We start from the raw sequence: 20,402 nt of genomic DNA on the forward strand, positions 1-20,402 counted from the left end.
TGCTGAAAGCCAGGAATAGCTCTTTTGGGGACTGACAATATTATTTTTAGGTGGCCTCACAGCCTCTCACAGACTGTAACATTTTGTTTCCACATGGAAAGTGATTCCAATGAGGAAGATACCAAAGAAATGACTAATTTCTAGTGTAGCCTCAGTTTTGTTGTCTGCGATAGTTGTGTGCATTAGAAAATAGAATAACTATGGTGGTTCATCATATGTTACATGTTTGAAAATGCAGAACTATGCTTTGGTTTTCACTCAGTTACAGCCTCATATTTCTGATGGCATATCTCAGTTTGCTTAATGGAACAGAATGTTTACCTTTACAGCATTTGACAGAATTAAAACACTCTTCTGGAGATTTTTTAAATTTTGTACAGTATACAAACATTCTTATTTCATAATGAATTTTTCTTTACATTTTTGCTGTCTTGCATATAAAACGTTTGCAGGGGAGGGAGAGACAGATAGAAAGAACTGGCATAAATCAAGTGAAACCTTACAATTCACAGAGTATTAGTTCTTAGTGTAGTAGTTTGCAGCAGACTGAGTTATTTATTAAATCCCAATTGTTTATGGCATAGTTCTACTCAGCTTTTCATTTTAAGTGCAAAGCTGAAGCTTTGTGAAAGGAAAAATGCTCTGTGAATAAAAAAAAACATTTAAACAATATAGGGTTTAACAGTAGATTGGGGAGAAAAGAACCTTAAAAATACCACAGAAAGCAAAACAAAAGGCACACAGTACTGAAAAGCCAGATCAAAAATATGCATTAATGAGTATATCAAAGTGGGTTTCATCCTGCTCTGATTACATTGAGTACCAACAGCAATATTGCATAACTAGCTATCAGCATAGCCTTTGGTGGTTCAACTTAGGGGAAAGGAAGGAAGGAAGACACAAAAAGATACTGGTTGGGTAAAAACTGGATAGTGAACCAAGAACAGCCAATGTCTAGAGTTGCTTAATACTAACCAGTAGAACAGAAGAGAATAAGAATATAAAAATAAGTGGAAAGTACAGTCTAAAGTGAAAAATCAACAGCCATGATTCTAGATGTAATATAATATATTCTGTATTTCATATAATTCTATATGGAATGTAATAATGCTTCTGAAATAGCTGAGCTATTGAATTCCCTTTTTAAATGTGCCTTTGAGTAGGAAAAATAAAGGAGATTATTAGGAAGTAAGGAAGACCTTTTAAAATTAAGTATTGATTCACTAAGAGAAAAAGTCATTAAAAGAGAATTAAAGTTGCCTGCCAGCAAATATAGAAGTTCTTAGATGAAGATTGGCACCTGTGAAAATAAGAAAATACGCTCCACAAAATCAAGCAAAAATAGTAACAGACTCAGAAATATTCAGTTAGAATAATAACTCTGCACTTTTGCTCTGCTTTATCTTAAATCTGTTATTTTTCTTTTTTTACCATTGTCATAAAGAATGTTTCCAGAGCATGTCATTCTTCAGTCCACCCCTAAGACGTGGGAAGGCTCAGAAACACGAGAACCTTCCAAGCCTTGTCCCCACCAGCTACAGAAGCCCCTGGGTGGTGATCTTGTTTAACCATGTCCCTTGGTCGGGCTCACTGTTCACTGCAAGATTTTCCAACCTGCTCTCAGGGTTCCTGACCTGTGATACTGCAGCTGGCAAAAGTCCACGACAAAATACTCATACAGAGGTTTAAGATTTTTTATTTTTTTTTTCTGTGTGAGCTGCTGAGCAAGAATAAGGCAGATCAGGGGTATGGGACAAGCCTTCCAATAGCTGCTGCCACCACCTTTAGCTCAAAACTAGGATGGTGTTGAGGGTGGAGCACTTGCTTGATTCCCAAGGGAAAAGAGGTATAGTTACCTGAGCAACATTCCCTTGACCTCAGGTAGAAGTCCATCAGGCTCCCTGGAAGGCCCTGTTCTGATGTGAAAAGCAAGGATCTGCTGATAGCACTCAAATTTTTCTTTCAAGTACCAAAGATTTGTTGTGTTTTGTAAATGGAACTCACAGAACCAGAACGAGAAGTGGAGAAATGACTTTTCCAAGGGCAAAAGAGTCTCCCGGGAGCAGTGAGTTGTTCCTTCCAGTTCTCTACGTGCTGGAACACTCCTTGATACCTTTTAAAAAGTTTGGATATCTAGGGATGAAATGTCTTTTCATCTCTCATCTTTATTTGTGATATAAACAGTACAAATGCCAGACCAGTGCTGGTGATTGTATTTGGTTGGAATTAATGCAGGTGGTGTCTGCTTGGATACATTACCAAGAGCTTCTCTGAGGCAGCAAATACCTCTGGGAACATGATATAGAAATACCACAAATGTTTACCACAGCCCTGCTCCAAAATTTGAGCCAGCACAAAGAGCTGGTGGATTGTTTCTCTTTAATTCTTCCAAAGTTTTACTCCATGAGCAGAACAAATTTTTTTTTTAAACCTTAACACCATATGAGTGGAAGAAAAGGAAAGGGCAACTTCTGTATCCTGCAGTGCTGGGTATAATTCATGTAATTTTTTAATATCATTCCTCTGTTTGTTGCTAATAAGGCAGGCATAATTCTCAATACTAGAGAAGGTTTGGAACCTTGATTAATTTATGTTCACAAAATGCTTTGAGATCCTTGAGTGAAAGGAAGTATTGGAAATAAAAACTGAGGAAAATTAAATCTCAAAATTCATATAAAATTTTAAAAATGTTCGTAACAGGAAAAAACAACCAAAAATATCAATCATTTAGAGTCAGTTTGAACATATACAATCAACATTCAGTACATCTAAGATCACACAAAAAAATAATTTAGTTGTATTAGGAGGAGGTGCACGTATGTATACGAGGTTTTATAACCTACAGATGTCTGTTTGTATAACTTGTTTTTGTGGAAATGACTCTTACTGCAGATACAGACACACTATTTAAAAATTCAGCTGCATTTAATTTTCTGTTCATTTTATCAAATCCTACCTAAAATGTGGGTGATTTCTTTCTAAACTTGATTAAGATTTCTCTGTAACAATTGGCTCCTGCTCTTTGATGGATCCCACTGCTCTTTTCCTGTTTGCCCGAGCCACAGACATATATAAAATGTGGAGAGGAAAATTACAATGAGTTGCTCTGGGGAATTTGCCTAAATTCCTTCCCTGCATCTTTCTTTCCATCCTTCTTCCCTTACTCATTCAAATCATCCCATTTCTGTTTCTTTATAGAGCAGGATTGCAAGAGCCTGTGTTTGGCAATAAGTTACCACAGGTGTGACACAGTGACTGATGGAAAAGCCTCGTTGTGCTGAATGTAGACTCTTGTAAAATCATACTAATACTCCAATAATTATGTTGAGAAAATGGATTCTGTGTGTATAAATTACAAAAATAGTCCACCAGTTGCATTTATTCACAGATTGTGATTTGTGTAGTGTAGTGAAACTATTCTTATTTTTTAAAACTACTTAAGCTGTTGTAACACTGTTTTATCATTGCTTTGGAAGTAGCAAATATGGGAGCACAGATGAGACAGACATTTTTTCATTATATTGTCTGAATTCGTTATTTCAGCTGAATTTTCAAAATAATAATTCAAAGCATAACAGTCAGGTACTTACTGTATAAATGTACAGACTGAGGGAGGACAAAACATTCCTAAAACATTTCTAATACATAAGAAGCAAAAATTGTTGTTTATTATTATGTAATTATTACATAATTTTGTTGTAAATATTTTATTTTGTAATATAGTCTAAGGCATGAAGATAAATATTTAATGTTACTCAAGAGACGTGTATGTAGTGAAGTTTACTGGTGTATTCCTCATCTAAGATATCAGCTAAGTTCAAAATTCAAGAAAAAATGTAAAGTAGAACTTGTCTCAGAAGTTGAGTTCAGGGGTTTGAATCAGATTCCCATCCCAATTCCCAATGCAAAGTCTACCTCCAAGTATTTTGGTCCTGCAGTGAAAAATTATCTGAAGTAATTGAAGTAAAACAATAAGAAAACTTAGTATGACCCCAAAACTGCAGAAACCAAGCCCCATAAAAATAATTTCCTTAAGCAGGTTCTAATGTGTAATTTATGACAGCTCATTTTAAAATTATGAGTTCATGACATGGGATGGTAGGGGATTATATTTTTCCTGGCACCCAAATTCATGCTGCATTTTAGTTCTCCAGAGAATTCAGGCAAATTCAATACCTTCAATCTCTTTTTATTTGTATTGCTTTATACTCATTCTTTCCAGGGCTCTCACAAATGTCAAACGGTTGAATCCAAAACGTCTTAATAAAAGTTCAGAGTCAAGCTTCACTGTTCAGCAGACATCCTTTGATGAAAGCAAATCAAAATGCAGGCATAAAAGGAATGTAGCACCTATGTTTAGGCAGCAAGAAAGGGTCTGTCATTGCAGACTGACCAGTTTTTTGGGGGGATAGTTAAATAAAGGAAAGAAAACCAACCCTCACAGAGGCCACCAGCTGCAGATTCCCGAGCAGCTGATATGTGAACAGCCTGTCTCATTTTTGCCTGATTCAGAGCTGCTCGTGGTGGCCTGCTCTCAATTCCATATCACAGTGATGTGCATAGTTAGGTTGACATGGAGTGGCTCTCACTTTCAAGTCAGTTGTTTTAGGAATGGACAGCAGGGCAAGTGAGGGAGTCCCACACGTGGTGAATAAAATCATGTCATACTGCAGATTGACCTGCAGTCTGCTACACATTGTCAGGACTGGATCATGAAAACAAGTTTAATATCTTCCTCGTGCTTTTAGAATTTGTGCTCCCTCATATCAGCACTCAGGGAAAAAAATTAAAGAAAAAGGGGAAAAATGCTATATTTAGCACTCAAAAACCAGGAGGGAAGAACAGATAAATTTGTATCATCTCTCACCTTTCTCCCTGTGGCAGAGGCCAGACCAAGTGAGCAGCCTGCATTGTCTTCCCTCAGCCTCGCTGTTTATTGCCTCAGTTTGCACTTGGTGACATTATTTGACATCCTGTATGCACATACCTGCAAGCAATATGTGCCTATTATACATTTTTTGGCAGTAATAGCCTTCTATTGGTTTATAAAAATCAAATGATCTGAAATGAGAAAGCGTTTTGTCTCGCTGCCTCTGTGTGTGCTCAGAGGAGCAGCTCCCTGCAAAGGAGGGAGCACATGGGGTATTATGAAATCCTTATTCCTGCCTGATTCCAGAGCTTGTGTGACACAATTGCTGCTGGCAGGGAGCTGACCGGGAGCAGGGAGGGAAATGTCCTGTTCTCTGTGGGAGCGCTTGAAAAAAATCAGGAAGAGCGTTCCTCAAGTGAGCTGACAATTCAAAGCCTGGAGTTCCTAATGAGCTGCCAGGATATGTAAAACTTATGTTTATTCTCGGGGTGATGTGGCATTATCGACTGAACGACTGATTTCCAAACCCAACCTGCTTCAAATCTTCAAAGCCACGAAGGTTTACACGTGTTAGGGATGAAAGCGATTCTGCCAAGCACGGTGGTGGAAGGGGAAGTAGCTTGTAAAAGTGGCTGAAATTGCTTTTCTGCAAAGAGCGAATTTTGATTTGTAAAATCCAAATAGAAACCCCACAAAAGTTGCTGTAGTGACGATGTACTACTGTTACAGTAAAGGCTGACACATCGTGGCCTATTCTTCGTGCTTCAGCAGAATATCTTGGGTGAATGCAGCCTTCCAAAAAAGAAAAAAAGGAAAAAGAGAAAAAAGAAATCAATCTATTAAAGCGAACACTTCAGCAAAAGAGTGAATTTTATTCAAAGCTGAGCGAGCTGATACTGTCCTATTCAGCTCTTTGTTAAGGTGGGGGTAGGTGGGGAAGGCACCACAAGAGCCCCCTGTCCCAGAGGGCGATGGGGGGAGAATTGTAATTGGGACGTAAATCGTGTTTGTGTTATCTGCAGAGCTGGGCTGTGCCTGTTAATTGGCATGCTGAGATCATTTTGAAATGGTTGATATAACACCGTGGTCCATTGAACAGGAAGCTGTGCTGTTTTCACAGTTTGATAATCAATGCATCACTGCACACAATTCCTTTCCAATGTGTGTTTGTTTGTCCTGTTTGCTTAATTGAACAGCTGGAATTACTGTTACATACAACTGAATGTTAATTCATGGAAGAAGAGAATTTTGCTTCTTCATTATAATTTTATGTATAAATTGGAAACCTATGTAACATTAAGTGTTAATTGAGTGCACAAATTCATAGGTTTAATCAGCCAGGCATGATAAATCATATTTTGTACTAAAAAAGAATTGATTATTAGCTGAGTTTGTCTTTTAAGTTCGGCGTTGCTGTATGAATATACATACACCTTGTTTGTAAGAACAATTACTACTTGAAAACTTACAGTGTTGCCTTGTAAAAAAGCCTTATGTTCATCATCAGAGTTCATAGCTTTCTCCTGATCTCTGGGACAAATCTTAAAAGTTGGTGGTGAAAAATTTTATTTAACGATTCACTGAAATATTTCCTTGACGTTGCCCTGAATTATTTCCTACGCATTTTAACCCCTCAGCTGAATTGCAGCATGACAGTACTCTTTCAGCTGTTGTTAAATTTTGCAAAATGTTATTTAAGGTGCTGTAGCAACCCAGTTAGAGCGTGAGTTTGTGTTTCAGGGTGGTTATGCTGCCTACCGGTATGCCCAGCCTGCCACTGCCACTGCAGCTGCCTACAGTGACAGGTAAGACCTCGTTTCCTGCTCATCAATATTTGACCAGTGGAAGTTGAAGATGATTCTATAAATCTGCCTTGTTGAAGTCTCATAACTGTCTTGTTGCTCTGCAGATAATTGTGATATCTAAAGCAGGCTGTTTTATTATAATCCATGAATAGCCACAAATTGAGAGATTTTAGGCCTTAATTGAGAATCAGGCATGAGATGTGCACATTGCCAAGCTGTGGATCATCCAGTTAACATCTGTGACCCTTGTACAATGTAGATAAATATATGTACAGATTCATGATGGTCTGCTGCTAAAGATCATTATTTGTCTAAGGAGTATTATTTCAGTTGATTTAGAACCTTGAACCTATTGAGTGCCCTCAATTCTCATTGACGTTGTTTTAGTCAGTGGAAATTGAGAATGAACTGTGTCTAAGCTTGAACTATCCAATGCAAAACAATATTTTTTTCCATTTGCTTTCTTTCCAGGCATTAGATTTTTTTTTTTCAATACTGAAAAAAAACATGTTTTTTTCTTCTTTTGCTCTGTATTTTTATCCTCAAAATATAAACCGCATTTAGTGGAAATAAGATCAGAAAAGAAACATTATTAAAATCTGCACATGCAAAGACTTAACTTCTATCAACTGAGAGCAATGTCACATATATTAGTGTGTCTTCTTGAAAGATGAAAATTGGGAACCTTTGGAAGTCAATGTCTGAATTGCTGTTGACTTCAGTAGGAATAGGATTTTGTCAAACTGCATAAAATTAAGTCTTTGCAGTGTGTGGGCATGATTTCTGAAATGAGAAGGGAGAATATCCTATGTTTTCTTCACAAATTGTACCTTTAAAATCTATTCTATCTCTAATGATTTTCAAGTACTTGGAGAGTGTACAGTTGTAAAGGGAGGATATATATCATGACAGACAGAAACACACATGTAGTTGATAGCAGCGAGAAGTAAGGTCACACTTCTCAGTACCTGATATAAGAAAATTTTCCCTTGGAATCATGGAAATAATTTCTCAAGTCTTCAATATGTACTGAAAAATTTCTTTAGATGCTAAATTAGACAATGCTATAAATGTTTCTTCTTCTTAAAGAAATCAAGAGATCAAGAAATTTTAGTGCACAATTTCTTAGATTGAAGTGCTGTTCATGGATTCTGTATTTTTAGACCAAAGTCCCATGGTATGAATGTTACAATGCTGTGCATGCATATTTGCCTTTCAAGTGCTTATTATTCTGGGTAATGAAGATATATTTCTTAAAGTTATGTGAATAAAATAATTTGCATGTATGGCTGAGGCATGCTGTGTCAGACAGGTAAGCAAGCTACTTTCTATTAATTTTGGGTCAGTAATTATCAACTAGATTTGTGCTGGATGCACTTTGTTTGCAATGTACTGTTTCTACTTAGGATAACCTGCCCAGGTGAAGTGCTACTCAATAGTCTCATTTCATTTCCACAAAGGTGTGTTAGCATGTTGCAGCTCTAATATTTTTCTGTGAGCTTATAATGCAAACCAAACTCCTCCTTCTAAAAAATCTTACTAAACCAAAAGGACACAATTATAAATAACCTCCTGTGGTTAGTCAGGTTTTGCCAGCTCAGGTGTCCCTGGATCATTTTATAGGGTGTTTATTCCTATGAATTAAACCTATACATTATTTAGAGAAACTGAAAAATACCAAGATGACTTTTAAATGCTTTAATTATGAATCAATGTACCTTCTCATAAAAGAAATCAAATGCTGGAACATAAAATATCAGTTGGTCACATGTTCTGCAATGGCAGGGAGTCAACATCACAAAGAGTTATGCTGCCAAAAAAGGTAAAGGATTTGTTTAGGAAGATAGTGCTCTTAAATGATGTAAAGGAAGCTTGAGATGGAATCAGTAATAATGCAGTTGTTACAATCCTTAATTATTTTTCTGAAAAAATTGTCTAATTTTCAGATACACTCTGTGTCTAATTAGAATTGTAATAACCTGTCTTTGCTTGCATAATTTTAAATATCTGAAATTAATTTTACATCTTTTGGATTTTTTTAATTTAGCTTCTCGTTTTAAACGTGGTTAACCCTCATCTTCGATCTGCTTCCCCCAAATGAATACCTTTCTTGTCTTAATTACAAATCTCGTAACTGAATTTCCTTATGAGAGAATCCCAAAACTAGCATAGACAACAAAACAAATAACAATCTGCTCAAACATTTCTTTGCATGTGGGAAACTATGTGCAAACATGGATACCTCTGATTACTCACAACTGCAGTTTGTTTAATTTGATTAACTTTTCGTTCATTTTTTAAATGAATTTAATTTAGGAACTTTTGTGAAATTACTAATATTGAAAGTGCTGGAATATAGTTCAGTACAACTGCTTCTATCTTCTCAATGTAATAATCATCTGCACTCCTCTGACAACACTGAAGATTCCATATCTCCTTATACACTTATTTAGTGTTCATTTGAACCCCTGTTTAATTTAATTACACTTGAGCTATATTTATTGTTTACATTAAAAAATAATGACCAGAGAAATTAATTGAGAACTAGTGAGTATTTACTATTGAAGCAGTGACATATCCTGGAAATACTATTTCATAGTAAGTTAAAAAGTAAGAAAAGCCTTATTTTTCTGATCACCACTCATATACAGGATGAATGGCAGTGTTCCATATTTGAAATGCTTCTTAAGTCAGGAGATGGAAAGAGGAAATCTTTAGATTGGAGACATGTTTTGGTAAATTAAAAATAAAGGTTAACAGAAAGATTTGGGACTCCAGAATCAATACACCAAGTCAATGGATAATGATCACTGTCAGAGGGCTCTATGTGAAGAAATGCAATGGTATCCTTGTTTGTCACAGTTGGAAATGTTGCTGGAAATAGGCAAGGAACAGATATATAGAGAAGAATCAGGTGGCAAGGAAATATCATTGAACCAATCAATGCAAACCCCGAAGTATTTGTTAAGACAGGTCATGTGCTCATAAACCCAATTTCACAACAGAGGTAGACCTTGCAGATCCCTCCAGTCATTTCTTAGGATCAAACCCACCAAGGAAACAGGTCCATTTTGTTTTATTTTTGAGGCAGTGCAATAGCTGAATATAACTTCAAAAACATTTAGAATTGAATTTTGATACCATGTGATCTATCATCATACTAAATTGCAGTTAAAGATTTGAAGGTCTTTGCATAAGTGGATCAAGGAAAAATCATGTTTAACTTGCCAAGATTTAAAATATTTCTGTTAAGTTTTCCAACTAGTATAACTGCTAAAAGGGGACCTATCGATCTATATATGTTCTTCACCAGTCTGGAGCTTTGCCTGCTAAACTCTTTAAACTGAGCACATTTGGAAACAACAATTGTAAGGATGTGCAAAAGACACTAAATCAGACGTCAGTAAAATATTTGTACAGCTTTTATTCATCTTTCATTCAATATATTTAAAAAAATAATAAAAAAAGTTGTTAGATTTCTGTCCAAGTCTAAAGTAAGAGAAACTAGCCAAGTCATCAAATTTTATATTCATGAGGTAGAACAAGTCAAAGCATGGCAGTGGGGCGTATTGTCATTTTGTCATTGCATGTTCACTTGGTGTTGCTGGTATGTCTGTAATGCTGTACTGGATTTGACAGATCCATCACATAGCTCAGTGAATGGCTTGCTTGAATTAAGCCTATGGGCAGACTTATTCACATTGATTGGCTATTGGTTTTGTGTTCTATGATTTGATTATTGCATCTTCGATCCGAGTACGAAATATGTTCCTTTCTTGCATATCAACTTTGTCAGCAATATTTATGAAAGTGTCTGTGGTAGTGTGATAAAGCAAACCCCTGAGAGCAGTGAGTGTGAAAGGCAGATCATCCCCCTTGTGCTGCTTGCTCCCCCTGTGCCCAGAGCTGTGTGTTTATATATGTATGGTTGTCCATCCATATATACACACACACTCCCCATCCATCACACATGCACACACACACAGATGTACCCAGGGATTGTGCTCTCAGCATAATTCCCTTCTCCTGATACAAATTTAAACCTCACTCCAAACAATGGGAAGATTCCCATTGACTTCTTTGTTGTCTGGATTAGATCCCTCATCACTGGAAGCTGATTTTTTTTTTTTCCTACTATTTTTTTAAAAAAAGAAAAAGGCATATTCCAAAATATTTTGCGCATAGCACTTTGTAGTATAAAATATATTTTATTTTTTTCCTCCACTATCAGTTTGTGTTACATGTTCTGTGGTCATACCTAGGATTTTATATGGAATTTGAGAGAAGAGGTTTTGTCATATGGAAATTATGTATATTCCAGATCTGAAATCTTACTCCTGGTAAAATCCTGACATTCCAGTAATTTACACTTTTAACATGACTACGTGTATTATTCAGTTTTGTCAAAGTAGTAGCTTTTACTGAGTTAGAGTTTAATATATTTTCCAGTTCTCTTTGGGCAAGTAGTTGAGAGTAATACTTGATATTTGTCGTCAGATCATCCTAAAATAGAATAGGTACAGATTTGATTTAATTGGAAACATACTCATTAAAGAATGAGAACTTAGAATGAAGAATAAAAATACACAAAATACAAAATATGAGCTTCTCTAGCTGTTTTTTTAAAATATATTGTAGACTATAGGATCTTCTATTTCATGAATAAACAATGAAAACCACTATAGTTTTATTCAAATTATTTTATCTTATTGAGGATCTTCCTAGAGATATATACTAAAAAATAAGATTTTGAGTGCATATAAAATATAATAACATCTTCAGCCAGAATTTAATTTTCCATTAAATAATTTTATAGAAGCATAAATATTTTAACATGTAGTGCTTCATTCGTTTCATGACTCTACTTTCTAAGATTTAGGAGAAAAAGCTCTATACACAGTTTTAATTTCTAAATGAATCAGGTTAGAAAAGAAAAAAAATTAGAATATAGTGATAACTTTACCCTTCTACTCCCAGCTGGAGTCTTCAGAGCTTTTTGAATTTTGCTATACCAGTGGAATCTTGAGAAATGGAAAGGTTTGGGGGACAAGATGGTCCATAAACAAGAATTGTATTACCCATATCCTAGGCTACTCAAATTTTGAAAGGCTCGGTTAGCATCCTTGACCAGGTACAGAGGCTTTGTTTAGCTTTTGTAACAGCAACAATGGAGCATATATTTAATAATTTTCTTCTGTAAATGCTTAGGTTTGATGTGATGATGTTTGATTGGTCTAGCTTTTTTCCTGGATATCCCGGATGGTAGCTAAAACTTGTTTATTCCCTATTATTGCAAATACAAATCAAATCATTCACTTGGCTGTTACAGAGAGGTAATGGCTTTGGCCATCTGCCTATTAGACTTTGTCTGTCTGATCCGTGGTAAACTAGTAGGTCACTGTCATCATGTTAATATTTCATGATCCATATTCATCCTTCAGATCACAGTTTTGGGAATAAATAGAGTATATGACTCATGCTCTAACCATAACAGTACCTTTTAGTGAATGAGTTTAGAAAGTAAAAGTGGGTGATTCTCAATAATGAAAATGTAGTAGAAAAAAAAATAAAGAGTTTGAAATTCTGTGAGCAGGGATTTTGATGTAGTAAGGAACTTCCTGAAATAGGAATTTCCTGAAATAAAAATGTGTTGTATACAGTACTTTCCAATGATTGAAACATGGTTCATTCTAGAATATGGTAGATATAGTGCTTTTTGGGGAGACACAGTGAGTCATATCAATGTAGGAAAACATTGCAAGCAATTACATTTCATAAAAATATAATCTTCTACCAATTCTAGAAAGCTGCTTTGGTATTTTGATACAATTCTCTAATACTCAGTGGAATTAATGTGTTTACTGATACTCTGAAGGCTTGATTCATCTGTGTGCAGTGTGACTATTCATGTAATACCCATGGAACTATTAAAACCACTCCACTAGTTCAAAACTGAGGTGATACAGTAGTGAAAAAGCTTAGTGGTACTGCCAAGAGTTATGGTAAACACCAATTATTAAACTTTTATCCTGTCAGAGCTTGTTCCCCTCATACCCTCCTTCTGCTTCTCTTAACTGTAATCTCCGTTCTCCTTCATTGTAATCTTGAGGGATATTTTAAGAATCCCCCTATACAAGGAAAGGCTTGGCTATGAGTGTAAGATCTGGTTTGACATCCATGCTGGAAATCATGAAGAAAAAATTGGGAGAGAAAGTAGAGGTACACTTAAACCTAGATTTCCATCCCTGGCTTCCTCAAGTGCTGCAAACTTAAGGTGCTCAGTACCTTTGCTTCCAGTTTCTCCTTGAACACAGCAAGAGCTGCTAAATGCTTATCATGTTCCAAAACCAAAATCAGGGCACCTCTTCTGTACACATCATCTTCAGTGTCCTCTCTTGCTTTTTGTTTAACAGATCCAACCTATATCAGGTTATGTAGCATGACTTTTAACTCGGGAATTTCTTACTTTAACATAAAAGTTGGTAGTAAATAACTATGATTGTGAATATATTCATTTGAGGAATTTTCGTGCATACTTTTTCTCTAAAAGAGGAGAAAAAAGGAGTGGTTAATATTTTTAAAGTAGGGTTTATCTCATATCTTGATCACATGGACTTTGCTCTCAGAGGGTACTGGAAGAAAACGTGGCTTTAAAATATTTCTGAGGGTTGTATTCAGCAGACTGGATAAATACGGTGTTAGGGAGTTACTAAAACATTGATTCCTAATCCAACAGACCAAAACTGTTACAGTCTATTGGGTCAATGCCTGTGACATGATAGACCATAACAGTTCCTTTGGACATGTCAGGGGCTAATTATACACTTTTTAGTTCTCAGATCATTGACTTGATAGACCACGAAGAGGCAGATTAGAACACGCTCTAAGTATTGTCAACCTGAGTGCTTTAAAACCGAGGAGGAATTAAGAGCATTGTGGGAGAGTCAGAGAGAAGATGAAGGAGTGAAATGTTATTAATGAAAAGTGGAATGACATGGATATGGTCTGTATGGATTAGCCATGTAATTTGCAATGTGCTCCAGGCAAGGTGAGGAAGTATTAGAAGAACAAACTTTAAATAACAATGTTGGAGAAATTAATCAAGAAAGAGGCAATTTACACTCTTGCATGTTTTTACTGTAGCGTTTCCCACCTCAAAGGAGTCTAAAGCATTTGATTAGGTATTTAAATAGAATTTTTTTTCACATACCTTTGGGCTTGTCAAGTTTCTAATACTCTAAGAACCCACCTGGGGCAAACATGAGATTGTAAGAATACAGCAGGAATGGGAATAGAACTTTTACCCACGTATCCTAAAGAAGTTTTTGCTGAAAACTGCTGTAGGGTGTTTCATATCTATGCATAAAAAAAAGTAAGTCTTCATTTAAACCAAACTAGCAACCAGCCTCTAAACTTCCTTTTGCGTTTCTTCAATGAATTCTTAAATAATCCGGGCAAAGTTTTCATTTATGTGGTATTTTAGTTATAATATGAAAAAGTCATGCTGTCAAGTAGTTTGTAAAGTCATTCAAAACTTAATATAATGTAAAGGGAAAGAACTCTTGTTATTCACAATTGCTAAAGAAAGTTATAATCATAACTCTGTGGAGTTAGGGGACTTTATTGTGGCTAAATTGATGGTTACTAGCAAACCATAGTAGTCATTTTGAAATCAGAAACCAATAAAAAAGTATGTTTTTGAGGCATTATTTTAAAGATTATGTGATCTACATAAAGAATAAATCCCCTATTGAAATTAATGTACATTTTTTATGTATTTTAGTAGGTAAAATATTGATTCTTTACACAAGGCTGACTTCAAAATGCTGTACTCTTTGCCCAAAAGAGAGTGAGCAATTTGTCCAAAATACAGTAATAAACAAAATTTTCAAATATAAATTAGAAGACTTCAAAAATAGCCTTAATTTAACAGTCCTGGGTCATACTGCCATCAATTTACATTGCTGACATGGAGCACTTCTGAAGTAAAATTACAGGACTACTTCTTCAAATATTTAATTTAAGTGCATAGAGTGTGTTAATAACAGTAAAAGGCCAGTAATTTTAGAGCAGTTATGCCACTGAGATCAGTATGAATTCTACTATGGATTTTTGTTGTATTCACAATTTCACCTATTAGTTTTAGGTTCCATGTTAAAATGTTAAGATCTACTTAAAAATCACCTGTGTTCCTTGTGCAGATAAATATGCATTCTTTAGACTCTGTATTATTAATAATAAATACATTTATACTAGATGTAACATATAGTGTAATCATACATAGAAAAATTCCACTGATACAGGAGGTAATATGAGTTAGACCCAAGTATATTTGTGTACTGTTTAAAAAAATAAATAAATCAGGAAATAAAATGTGTAGATCTTTAACGTGAATGGTGAAAGGGCTACAGATTTTTCCACTGGTTATCATGTGAGACATAGGTTAAAAATAAGCTTTTTTTTTTTTGCAACAGCAATACTAAATTGCAAATTGCAGCATCAATTTGCTGGAAATTTTTTTTATACAGTGTTTGAGGGGTAATGGAAGGAGGGAGGAGGGGAGTTTGTATGCAAGACATTGCCATGGCAGAATTACGTCTGCCCTGTGTGCAGCGTGGGCACCTTGTCTTTTCTCCAACCTGCTTTATGGCAACAATGTCAGGCTGTGCTAAAAGGAGCCTCTCTCTTGTAGCATTTGAATGGGTTATTTAGCTAGTTCAGTGTGAGGGCTAAAAAAACTGCCTGCCCATCTGCTGGGGAAAGCCTGACATGAGAATACAAATTATGAGAAAGCACCTTCTGTTGACCATTTTTCCCTTTAGGTTTTTTTGTCCTTGTTTTGTTTTTGTTTGTTTGGTTTGTTTGTTTTCTCTCTGAATAAATGGAATAATACAGGCATATCACTGGTTTTGGGAATGCACATTTCCATTAGTTTCCAGAAGAGTTAGGGGTTGTTTTTTTTTTTTTTCTTTTCTTGAAGGTGTGCTTTTTGCAGTTGCAAAAGTACTTCTTGGTATTAAAACAAATTATTCCTGTGCAAGAAGTTGTATGAGTGGTGGCAGGATGAAATTTAATGAGGGATTTCTTTTCTTTTCTGTCTCCTGCTGTCTTTGGCAGTCTGAGTTATGGTAGAGACATCTTGTCATTGGCTAAATCACGCTGAAATGTCCTGTACTGAGCACAAAGCAGACGCAAATGAGAAGCAATGCAGAGGTGCCTAACCTGGCAGGCAAATTAAGGGCTTGGTTGAGCTGCCTGGAGGCAGGGATTTAGTGCCATTTCAGACACTCAGGGGCATGAGAGAGACCCAGGGAGGCAAAGGGGACACAGGACCTTCTGGAGTGGCAGCTGAGCCTGGGCAGATGGATGAGCTGCCTTTGCTTGGGCACTGAGGATGAGCTTTAGTGATTTCTGTGCACTAATAGTTGCAGAGGTAGCTACATTAATTTATTTTGATGCAGGGTTTTCCTTTATCTGCTTCCAAGGACCACTTCAAAATTTCAGAAAAGAGCATTTAGTGAACTGGTCAGGAATGGTGGTGGCAGGACAGCATCACCTTTTGACAAAGAAAGCAAAATATCCTCATCTTCCCCTTAGTCTTGGCATCGTTATTAGTGGTTAGGTTGAACAAGCAGAACAATTCTGTTTTTCAAAAACAAGCTGAACAGTTCTGCAGAAAAAAAGAACCTGACATTGAAGAAATTAGTCTAAAAGTAAAATATACTTTCCTGATGCACATCAGGTCAAACTGGTTACTGTTAGTGTTGTTGAAGCTTGATACTGCATGAATTATTTATAGTTTTATTCTCACTTCATTTAATGTATCTTAAAGGTATGGCTGTGAAGTTGTTTAGTTGTCTTGTGTTGTGATTCAAATGCTATGAGTATGATAATGTACTTTGATCTTACAGTAATGGGAATATAAAGCATGATAATAGCAAAAATCAACCTTCTAATTATAGTTATTATGCTAATCTTAAAAAGTTTAAATTCTTTGATAGCCATGATATTTAAATTTAGGACACCAGAAGGAGGGAGTTGGGGAGGACTTAATAAAGGGATTTTAAAGGGAAACTTTGTCCTTCCTTGAATATTGCAGGATCCAGTTGTCAGCTATATTACAGTTCATAGTGAAAAAGCCCTCAACATTAGAGTCCTCATAAGAGCAGCAAAGTCTTAACATTTAGAGCATGAAAGAAAAATAATATCTTTAATAATATAATGGAGAAATGTTTAGGTGTACAACATATAACTCTACTGGGAAAAATCCTTGCTACACTCAATAGTTAGCCCCAGATCCTTGGAGAATACAGTTTGGAATAACTCCAGTGAAAATGCTTTCAGTTAAGCTGCATCAATTTTACAGGCTGAGATTCTGATCCCTGAACTCTAAATACTGGCTGTGTTTGTAAATCCCATGGTGGTCTTACCAGAAAAAGTCAGCTGATTAAATATAGTTTAAATCTTCCCGCTGTAATTTTTGTGCACTGTTGTGTTTGCCTTCATCTGAATTTGTGATGTTCTGGGGCTCTGCACTGTTTGCAGCAGTTGCCATATTTTTGGGAGGGGGTCTGCACCTGTGTGTTAAGCAAAATTTTTTCTGTCTACTTTTATGAAGTTTCTCAGCAAAGCCTAAGAATTCAGGTGTATGAAGCATAATCACTGTATGTTACTGGATTATAATTTATTTTCATTTCAAATTTCCTAGAGCTAGTATGATTATTTTTAGGGAAGTCCTGATTTCTTAAAATCCTTCTTGACCTTTAGTATGGCTTCTATTTTAAGGAAGCTCTATATTGCCAAGGAGAGGGATTGAAAACTTCTGGGAGTGCTGGGTGAAATTAGATGTGTGTCAAGATTTTGTACTTAAGTGTGTTCTGTGTGAAATATAAATAATGTTGAAAAGTCCAACTGTCATCCAACCTTTCAGGAAGAACAGGGTTTTTTACCTTTGTAGGGGCAAAATATATAAACCTAAATGTATAAATTTCCAAGGCACAGCTGGGAGAGGTTCTGTACATCTGAAGTGCAGCAGAGCCAAGGAGCGCAGGGGGGAAAAGTGGTAGGTTGGTGCTTTTTTAGGAATGTGTACTAGTGCAAACACCCCTCTGGGTACATCCTTTCCCAGGCTGGGACAACTACATGGAAACTTTTAGGGGCAGAACTCAGGGTGACAGTCCATCCTCACCCTAGGCTGGAATTGTGCTTTGTGATTTTTGGATCCCTTAAGTCATAAAAACCCAGCAACTGAGACCCATTCTCTGAATCTCTTCCTCTCTTCCACTTCCAGGTTCTGACTTTTCCAATAATAAAGTAGGCAAATCTCTTATGTGTCAGGCAGGATCACTGGGGGAGTCTGTACCAAGTCTGTACCCAATCTGTTAGAAGTTTCTGCTCTTTCTGAGCTCCACTCTACTTAAGTGGCTAATGACCTTTATTTTAAAGTCTACTTAGATGTAGAAAACTAAATAAAAGTTGTATGTACTAATGTTTAACTGAATTACTAGGGTTTCAGTATTAAAGAAAACTTTCACCCCAACATAATAGTGAGGAGAATTCCCATTTTTTCCATGTGTGAAGGAGGCTGAAGTTCAGTATTGTACTGAAGATGGTATAAAGCAGAATTTCACTCACTGTTCTGGAATCTATTTAACATTCCAGTAGCTGGGATCATTGCTGTTAGTGTTTATGAGGGTGGGAAATGTAAAGGGAATTTTGGAAGAGTTTGAAGGGAAGTCATAGATATTCCTTAGACAGAAGTGCTGATAATATTCTAACTTAATTTTTCCTGATGGAGCATGTAAAGAACATGTACATCAAAAGCTAATCAACTTCATTGGAATAGCAGGTACCTCAAACTAGAAACTCTCAGGATATGTAGATTAAAAGCAATTTAAAAAGAGAGTCAAGACTAAACAGATAAAAGATTCCTGTAGAACTAAAAGCTAAAAATGCTTTAGTAATTCCAAATAGTAATTGCTACAAATAGTAATTACAAATTGTTGGCACGTTTCTATTAATTTTCACATATATGACCTTATCTGAGCTTCCTTTCAGCGTTGATATGCATGTGGCTTCTGTATCAGGTCAGGAGGCTTTAGAATTAGTGTGTGGAAGTTTTTCCTGTACTACTTCAGCACAGTTAATGTGACTTGTGTGAAGCAAGACAGTGACAGAGAGCTCTTCTTGAAAAATGGGCAAGTGCTATTTTTATAGTAAAGTACTGACAAAATAAATTTATGAAACATCTTAGGCCTCTTAATAAACTTGTGGCAGTATAAACAGGCTGAAGAAATTAGGTTATGGTATTTTTTTATTTTTAAAAAAAAAAGTTGGATAGTCCAGAAGACCTAATTTCTGTGAGTACATAACATTTACTGAAGTAATTTGTTATTAGTAATATTTTTCACTAGATAGTATATATAATAAAAACTTCAGTCGAGCTTCACTTAAATTCCTGTTCCTCACCTGCTTAAATATTTTGGTTTAATACTCTATTATACAAGTCTTTTAATTCAGTGACCTGCTTTAATTTAGAACAGGCTACTTTTAGTGAGGTGATAAAGCTGAACCTGAAAATATTTTGTTATTCTCTTTTAAATTTGGTGCTGCAGAGTATGGGTGTGATTCTCACAGCTGAAGTTTTCCTGGCCACCTCATGCCATCAGAAAAACTTCCAAACAATACTTGGTTTTATAGTGCAAGCCCCATGCCTGTCCCAATACAAAATATTAGTTTAATAATGACTGAAGATCATTCCTGAGGGCATAAGCTCTAACTTTGCTAATGAAGAATCTTGTAATAAAAGCTCTTCTATAATAAAAAGTGCAGTACAGAAAGATGCATGTAGAAAATCATGCTTCTTTTTACTTTGAAGTTACTCTGTGAAAAATAATGCCAAGATTGGAAATGCTGACAGAGCATAGTGAGATTTCTCTCCTAAAGCTGTTGTCCATTCTACCACAGCTTGCATCTTTCTAGGGCAGTTTAGCAACAAGCAAAAATTCACATGAGGTTTCTTCACAGAAGTAGTTTTGTATATTAAACAGTCATAGCCAGGATAAGGCTCAGGCTCCAGTGATTAAAGAGCTTCAGAAAAAACAATAAACCCTGTTTTATGCTACAGTGTGGCATGTTTTCATCTAACTCACAGCATCAAGGACAGAGAAAGAAAGCACGTAATGCATTGGATATGCAAAAGGTCTGCTGGGGAGAAAGAGCAGGTGCCAAAACAGGGAGGTTTATGTCAGATGTGGGGCCTCAGAGGCAAGTATTTGTTAGGAGTCTGCCAAAGGGGCTACAGGGAATGGAGCAGAGGAAATTAGAACATATTCAGACCTTCTGAAGATGGTGTAATGCAGGTTCAATAACTACCCCAAAGGAAGAAAGCACATCTAAATCACTTAATAGTACTTTTGTTGACCTCTCCTTCTGTTCTTGTCTGAGTTCAGGAAACATATCAAGTGTTTAAATTTTATTTATTTTTTCAAACTTTAGAAATATCTTTATTACCATGCTGGTAAAAAACGTATTAGTTTTCAATTTGCTAGGAGAAATAAGGAATTGATATATAGGCTTGAGAGGAGCAATAGTATGCAGAGTGTTTGCCCTTGGGAAGTAGCTGCTGGGATGGAACACAGCCATTTGGAGTCCCAGCAGCACATTTTCATGACCCACACTGTCTGGGTTTCCATCAGAGAGCTCAGACTGCCAAAGGGTGCCAGTCC

The 20,402-nt window shown here is 36.0% G+C and overlaps 1 protein-coding gene across 33 annotated transcripts in view; it reads left to right on the forward strand.

Annotated features, from left to right (window-relative positions):
- Nucleotides 1-20,402, forward strand: part of RBFOX1 (RNA binding fox-1 homolog 1) — a 1,156,483-nt gene that overhangs the window by 1,117,039 nt on the left and 19,042 nt on the right. For all 33 annotated transcript variants that reach the window (XM_027750818.2, XM_027750820.2, XM_027750821.2 and 30 more), the window contains one exon: nucleotides 6,611-6,675. In XM_027750818.2, coding sequence (XP_027606619.1) covers nucleotides 6,611-6,675 — 65 coding nt within the window. The remainder of the gene's footprint in view (nucleotides 1-6,610; nucleotides 6,676-20,402) is intronic.

Source organism: Pipra filicauda, unplaced genomic scaffold (genome assembly GCF_003945595.2).
Source record: "Pipra filicauda isolate LSUMZ 115617 unplaced genomic scaffold, ASM394559v2 scaffold73_size2923735_pilon, whole genome shotgun sequence".
NCBI classification, from domain to species: domain Eukaryota; kingdom Metazoa; phylum Chordata; class Aves; order Passeriformes; family Pipridae; genus Pipra; species Pipra filicauda.